The sequence below is a fragment of the Nelumbo nucifera genome, chromosome 3, assembly GCF_055504915.1.
Source record: "Nelumbo nucifera cultivar China Antique chromosome 3, China Antique-T2T, whole genome shotgun sequence".
NCBI classification, from domain to species: Eukaryota; Viridiplantae; Streptophyta; class Magnoliopsida; order Proteales; family Nelumbonaceae; genus Nelumbo; species Nelumbo nucifera.
The window spans coordinates 30,660,253-30,666,753 of record NC_142651.1 but is presented as its reverse complement, the minus strand read 5'-3'; the positions used below and the strand labels follow the sequence as shown (position 1 = coordinate 30,666,753).

The following is a 6,501-nucleotide window of genomic DNA, read 5'->3' as shown; positions in this document are numbered from 1 at the left end:
TACATGCCTCCATGGCGATAGGGTAGGTAGGTCACTTGGGATTTCATTTCACTTTCCCAGGTGAAAGAGAAATCCCAAGCAGTTTTAAACTTTAACAGAGAAGCAGTTCAGCAGATCGTTGAGTGATGAGCTCAAATGGCCAATATTTGCCATGGAATGAAAAAGTAAATAAATAAATGTGATGAAAAATTTTTCTCAAATCTATTGCTTTCAGTGGAGTTCGGCTTCCATCGGTGCAACTTCCCAGAATATCTCATGGGGAGGTATTCTGATTGCAAGGTTGTAAGAGGCTATTTGAATGGTGTGAGCAAGAGCTTGTAGAAAAAGGAGAGGAAAAGCAAGCGGAAAAATCTTTGCAAATTTTGTACATTTAGATAGCCTCTTTACCTTTTCCTTCAAACCAAACATAGCCTAAGAGATTGATAAACATAGCCATTTCCTCCAAATTAGGAAATGCCTCATCATATTGCAGAGTGAAGAGAAAAAAGATTTTGATTATGGGAGACTCAAAGATTAATGATGAATGGCCTATCGGGAAAGAGAACAAACCCTTGGACTTTGTGGAATGCCTCTGGCCCACTAGCATGTGGCTGATCTTGCTCGGATTTTTAGAGAAGGTTGACATAATAATTCTTAGGTTGGAGTCCGCATTCTGTGCACCCATGGGTGTACTAGACATGTGAACCCACCAATAAAAATGTCATATGTCACCATTTCAAATTGATCCTAAAGTTAACGTGATTTTATCTATTAGCGGATCAAACCCAGTCGAATCAGACACCGGCCGGCAAAAAATCCAATGGTAAGCAAAAATAAAGTATTCTCACTCTCACTTACAAACTTCCTCTTCTTCCAATCTTCTTCTTTCAACCTCTAATAAGTTTTTGTATCACAGTTTCTGTAATAAGTTTTAGAGTCAACTTGTGTTGGTTGTGATGATTGATTGATTGAATTTTTTACTTGTTTCAAATTGTGATTGGTCAGATTTTGGTGGTTTTATAGGTTCAGGGTATTTTTTGACAATGGTTCTGTAGGTTCTACAACTAGGGCTAGTTCATCTGGTGCTGGAATCGTTGTTTCATCAGGCTTTACAACCTTGGGTGGAGGATCTATTAATAGGTGGGTCAGTCTTGGTTGGCTTCCTAGTCGCTATTTCAACCTTAATATGCTTCAACCTCTAGTAGTGGTTTCGATCTTTCGGAGGCGCTAAAAGCAATTGGAACTCAAAGAAACATCTCACTTTCCTAATTCCTATTTTCTGTGGTTGATTTTACAACTCTATTTAAATGTGTAACATCAAAATGGACCCTCTTTTTTGCCTTGTATATTTCCCCTCATGTAGGGCAGAAATTAGGGGTGAGCACTATTCAATTAAAACCAAAAAGCCGAATTGAAAATTTTGATTTCGGTTTTTTTGATTTTTGGTTAAATCGGTTTCAATTTTTAGAATTAGAAATTCGGTTAGCCAAATTTTTTATTGTTATATATAACATATAATATACTGAAATTTGATTTCATAATATATATTGCATAATATATAATATATATTATATGTTATAAGATATATAATAGAGTATATATTACTAAAATGCAGTTTTAACTGAAAATTTCGGTTTCTGTTCGGTTTTAATTTTTTAGTTCAGTTTTTAAATTTTTGACTTATTCAGTTTGGTTTTAAACCGAATAAATCGAATACTCACCCCTAACAGAAATTACATCATTTTGTGTTTTGTCTTTTGGTTGGTTGTACAGAAGAAGAATTCTTACCGTTGGAATTCTTTCCGCTATCGGTGACTACCACGTTCACAAATGCCAATGGGTGGTCAGTGGTCGGAGGGATGATTCTCTGTGTTAAGGCTCGGAGGAGAGGAAGAAACAGGAGGGAGTAATCCCTTGAAAGAAATCATTCTATGATATTTTGGTCTTTTTGTGGGTAGTTCAACTAGGCTTCTTCAGCTAACGGTTGAACATCCGTTAAGTTATCAGAATTTTAAAATACAATTATGTAACATTTTTATTGGTAGGTTCACATGTTCAGTGCACCCATGGGTGCACATGCCGTGCTTCGGTAAATGGGTTTCTTTAATAAAATGAGTATTTTATGTACATACATTCCGCACATGGAACTTGTCTCCATTAGAGACCAGAGATGGATGATTAATTGTTACCTCCAAAAGGAATCAGGATAGGGCATGAAGAATATGATCCCCACCCCAAAAGGAGCATTCCCTTTGGACTTTGGAACGCTTGGATGATTGTAGACGTCTCACTATAGATTATCAAGTACACCCATGTTCGAAGAGAAGGTAGACAGGCACATTTGTTGGCCCACCAGTGGTTTTTAAGTAGCTTCGGGCAGTGCTTCAATTTGAAGAAAGAAGAAGAAATGGGCTTCTCTGACAAGATGGGTCGTTGTAGTATAGTGGTGAGTATTCCCGCCTGTCACGCGGGTGACCCGGGTTCGATCCCCGGCAACGGCGATTAATTTTTCATTGCCAATTTCGATAAACTAAAATGACTTTTTTAACCTCAAGTGTCAAGTCAAGTGCTTGCTTCTAACTTCTAAGTACCTCAAGTGTCAACATATTCAGATTCCTGAATTCGCCCAGCCTAGGCTGTCAACAAAGTTCTTTCCTCTGCTGATTGCTGAAAAATACTCCCAAGTACCAACAGCCCAGGCAGGCTGTCGAGTTTAAGACAGCCAACTTTTTTTTCCGTTGCTTTCGACGATCAGAGCAGAGTAGAGGAGACGGAGACGAGGAGTATCCAAGATCCCTTGGATGAAAATCCGAATACCAACGTTATATTCCTACGGATATTCCCACGGATATTCCCGTTGTTTGTTTTATTGATTTATCAACTTCCTACTCTACCTAATTAACAGATTAAAATTGCCACGTGTCACCACATAAATGCTTCTTACAACACCTTCAAAACCTGTTAATTACGCGATTGGTTGTTCTAATTCAAAACTCACTGTCCAGGTTTCAGAAATATGCCCGATCTGATCCTTTTCTGCCTTGTTTTTTCTTTTAAATTTGGCACCGCGCCCCTTCTCCATCTATAAAGCCCCATTACGTTTCTCCTCGAAATCGTTGCTTCTTTGTTCGTCTCCTCAGAGTCATGGCTTGTTTCTGCAACAAATCCATGGCTCTGTGCCTTGTCCTAACCATTTGCCTTCTGGGCTCGAGTTTTGCAGAGCTCCAGAGGTTCGAGCACCCCGCAAACGGTGATGGGTCGCTGAGCTTTTTGGTCATCGGAGACTGGGGGAGAAGAGGAGCTTACAACCAATCTGAAGTTGCTTTTCAGGTTTTACACCAAACTTCTTTCTATGAACAATGAATATCATCAGTCATCACCACCTTCTCTCCATCTCTTTACTTGATAGATTTCTTGTAATTTTTTCCGGTTAACGCATTCATCATGTCCTCAAGCATTTAAGCCTTAATGGGTAGATCAAAATTTCTGGAAAGTGAAATTTTCAAATGATCGTGGCATTTTGTAATTTCTGTCTGTGGAACAACTATTTGAATTGAATGCTTAGTAAATAAAAAAGAAAAAAGAAAAACTGCTTGAGTTGAATGTCAATACTCCATTCTGCTCTTTTAACATTACATCAGCGAGTGAGAACTTGTGATTTGAGAGAGCAATTGATTGACTACTTCATCTCCAACTCCAAGCACTAAGGGCACATAATTGAATGGATGTAATTACTAGAATACCCTCAGTTATACGTCTATTTTCTAAAATTAATCTCCCCTTCCTCTGAATTCAGAGAAGGAGGATATTAATTAAAGTGTTGTTTTAATTTCTGAACCAATTTGTTGCAGATGGGAAGGATCGGAGAGAAACTGAACATTAATTTTGTAGTCTCCACCGGAGATGATTTTTATGACAATGGCTTGACCGGAGAGAATGATCCCGCCTTTGAGGAGTCATTTTCCAAAATCTACACTGCCAAGAGCCTCCAAAAGCAGTGGTATAGTGGTAAGAATAATAAATTTCTTTTCTTTTATTAATTTTTATAACGATCATCTAATATTGCTTTTCCTTAATTTTCTAGTTTTGGGCAACCATGATTACAGAGGTGATGTGAAGGCCCAATTGAGCCCAGTCCTCAAGAAGCTAGACAGCAGATGGCTGTGCTTGAGGTCTTTTGTTCTTAATGCAGGTGAAAATTAAAAACCCAGTTCACTTGGAATTTGAAGATCATCAAAACAAAGTTTCTCTTTGAACTTGAAAAAAAAAAAAAAAAAAAAAGATCTGAAACGCTTTTGTTTCTGCAACAGAAATTGCTGAATTCTTCTTTGTTGACACAAACCCATTCGTGGACGCTTACTTTGAAAACCCAAAGGGCCATAGCTACGATTGGAGAGGTGTTCTCCCTAGAGAGAAGTACCTGGCCAACCTTCTCAAGGTAGAAGAAGAGATAGGTTCCACACTTGCACTCCGTAACTCATTTCCAAACCAAGGGTTGGTTAGCCTGAAAGTGATGATCAAATGAAGGTTTTTGTGATTAACAGGATATAGAGAGTGCACTGAGAGAGTCGAGAGCGAAATGGAAGATCGTGGTGGGTCACCATGCGATCAGAACTGTTGGGCACCACGGCGACACCCGAGAGCTTGTGAAGCAGCTTCTCCCAATCCTTAAGGCCAATGACGTCGATCTGTACATCAATGGACATGACCATTGTCTGGAGCACATCAGTGATGCCAACAGGTAGGTATTTATTTGATTTTGTTTGGCTGCGTTTGCTTGCACTACCAATTTCATATTTGCACTGGTGTATGCATGCGAGTGCAATTGAGAATTTATTTTGTTGGGATGTCGTGAATGCATATGGTCCCCACCGAATGGAGGCAGGAGAAGGGTTATTTGATGATGGCGTAGGTAGAGGTGTAACGCGAGCCACCCCTACTGTAGCCAGCTGGGCCTGGGTGGACCATGCCTGCCTGGCCTATAATCCCTCATAAAGGGTAGCCCGTGCCAGGCGGTATGATCTTTATATATATGAAATATTAAAATGAAATTGAAAAAATTATAATAAATTAGAATAGATTAATATATAAAATTGAATATATATATATATATATATATATATTTGCGTGTATTTATATATTAAAATATTATTATATAATTATTATACATGTGTATATATGATGTAAGATGATGCTATTCCTATTCTATATGGGAGAGGAAATGGGAGTCTGGGAGCTCTGCACGTAAGGATGCACAATTGAGTGGCGTGTTCCATGGACATGGAACTCGTATGGTTTGGAACACTAGCATATTCAACCTATTACATACAGCTGTATTTGCAGTAGATCAGAATGAGTAGGAAGATGGTGCAAATTTCACATCAGTATTTTGAATGCAAAAATTACACTGTCAATAAGTGCAATTGAGTCAAAAAGTATAAATTTTATAGGAGGTAGAAATGTAAACCACAGTTACAAATAAACAAATTGATGCAAAACTAGAGCAGATTTGATATGCACCCCAAACAAAAGGAGCCTTTAGGGCCGCAAAGGGATCAAATCGGGTCAGATAAAGTTGATCCAAATTTGATTCATCTATATCTGGTTTAAACATGTCATGAACAAAACATATTGAAAATAAATATTATGATATTTGAACCAAGAACCCTTTTACCAAAAAGAACGAAGCAGCCAATAACACTATTGAAAACACAACATTCAAACCAAACCAATTTTATTAATAGATAGAATATAAAAACGAATCGAATTATATGGGATTGGAATAGAAAGTGGTGGATCCATATTCGACCCAGTTATAAACGGATCGAATTTGAATAAATGGATATCATTTAATTTGCAGCCCTACACCTGTTTAAGCTTGTATTGTTAAGCAAAGTTTGGTTGTGGATGCAGTCCTATCCAGTTCTTAACAAGTGGGGCGGGTTCCAAGGCATGGAGAGGAGATGTGAAGACGTTGAACCGAGAAGTAGTGAAATTTTTCTACGATGGACAGGGCTTCATGTCTGTGCAGCTTACTCAAACCAACGCCGAGATTTTGTTCTATGATGTTGCCGGAAAGGTGCTGCACAGATGGAATGCACCCAAGCAGCAGCTCTACTCCGCCATCTAGACTTGTATTTGTTTTAGCCTTTTTTCTTTGGTAGGCTAATCCGACCCGTTTAAGGTCGTCAGTATTAGATATGTTTATAATCGGCTCTTGTCCAATCCGATTGTAGCCCTGTTACCTAGGCACTAGGTATTGTCTGCATGGCCTCATGTGACCTTTTTTTTGTTGTTTCCACCGACCACTGTCCACTGCCAGCCCCTCTGAACCCCTGAATCCGAGTTCACAAGGCGCGCCCCACGGGAGATGTTCGCAGTGCAGGCTGAGATGTGCATGTAGGGCGCTGATGTGATTTCAGTGTCCTCGTGCCATTCAGGAATTGATGCCTATACAGTTCGAATACTATTCCGTCTCTAAAGGGTAATAGCGTTGGGATCTGCGAGATCGGTTTCAGTCAG

The 6,501-nt window shown here is 39.0% G+C and overlaps 1 protein-coding gene and 1 non-coding gene across 2 annotated transcripts; both read left to right on the top strand.

Moving 5' to 3' along the window:
* The first annotated feature begins 2,408 nt into the window (after nt 1–2,408).
* Nucleotides 2,409–2,480, top strand: TRNAD-GUC (transfer RNA aspartic acid (anticodon GUC)). Its single transcript has one exon. It is a non-coding gene; the product is annotated as a tRNA-Asp (tRNA).
* A 489-nt stretch (nt 2,481–2,969) lies between these two features.
* LOC104586216 (purple acid phosphatase 17-like) lies at nt 2,970–6,204 on the top strand. Its single transcript, XM_010243414.3, has 6 exons — nt 2,970–3,309; nt 3,831–3,987; nt 4,064–4,171; nt 4,290–4,417; nt 4,524–4,720; nt 5,893–6,204. Exons 1-6 carry the CDS (start codon nt 3,124–3,126, stop codon nt 6,107–6,109), a joined length of 993 nt encoding a protein of 330 aa, XP_010241716.1. The 5' UTR covers nt 2,970–3,123; the 3' UTR covers nt 6,110–6,204.
* Nucleotides 6,205–6,501: the final 297 nt, after the last annotated feature.

Bases quoted from the DNA above. Each gene is read 5' to 3' on its own strand.
- LOC104586216 (XM_010243414.3), top strand. From the start codon at position 3,124: ATGGCTTGTTTCTGCAACAAATCCATGGCTCTGTGCCTTGTCCTAACC. The intron at 3,988-4,063 runs GTAAGAATAATA...TTAATTTTCTAG, and splicing joins CCAAAAGCAGTGGTATAGTG to TTTTGGGCAACCATGATTAC. The intron at 4,172-4,289 runs GTGAAAATTAAA...TTTCTGCAACAG, and splicing joins GTCTTTTGTTCTTAATGCAG to AAATTGCTGAATTCTTCTTT.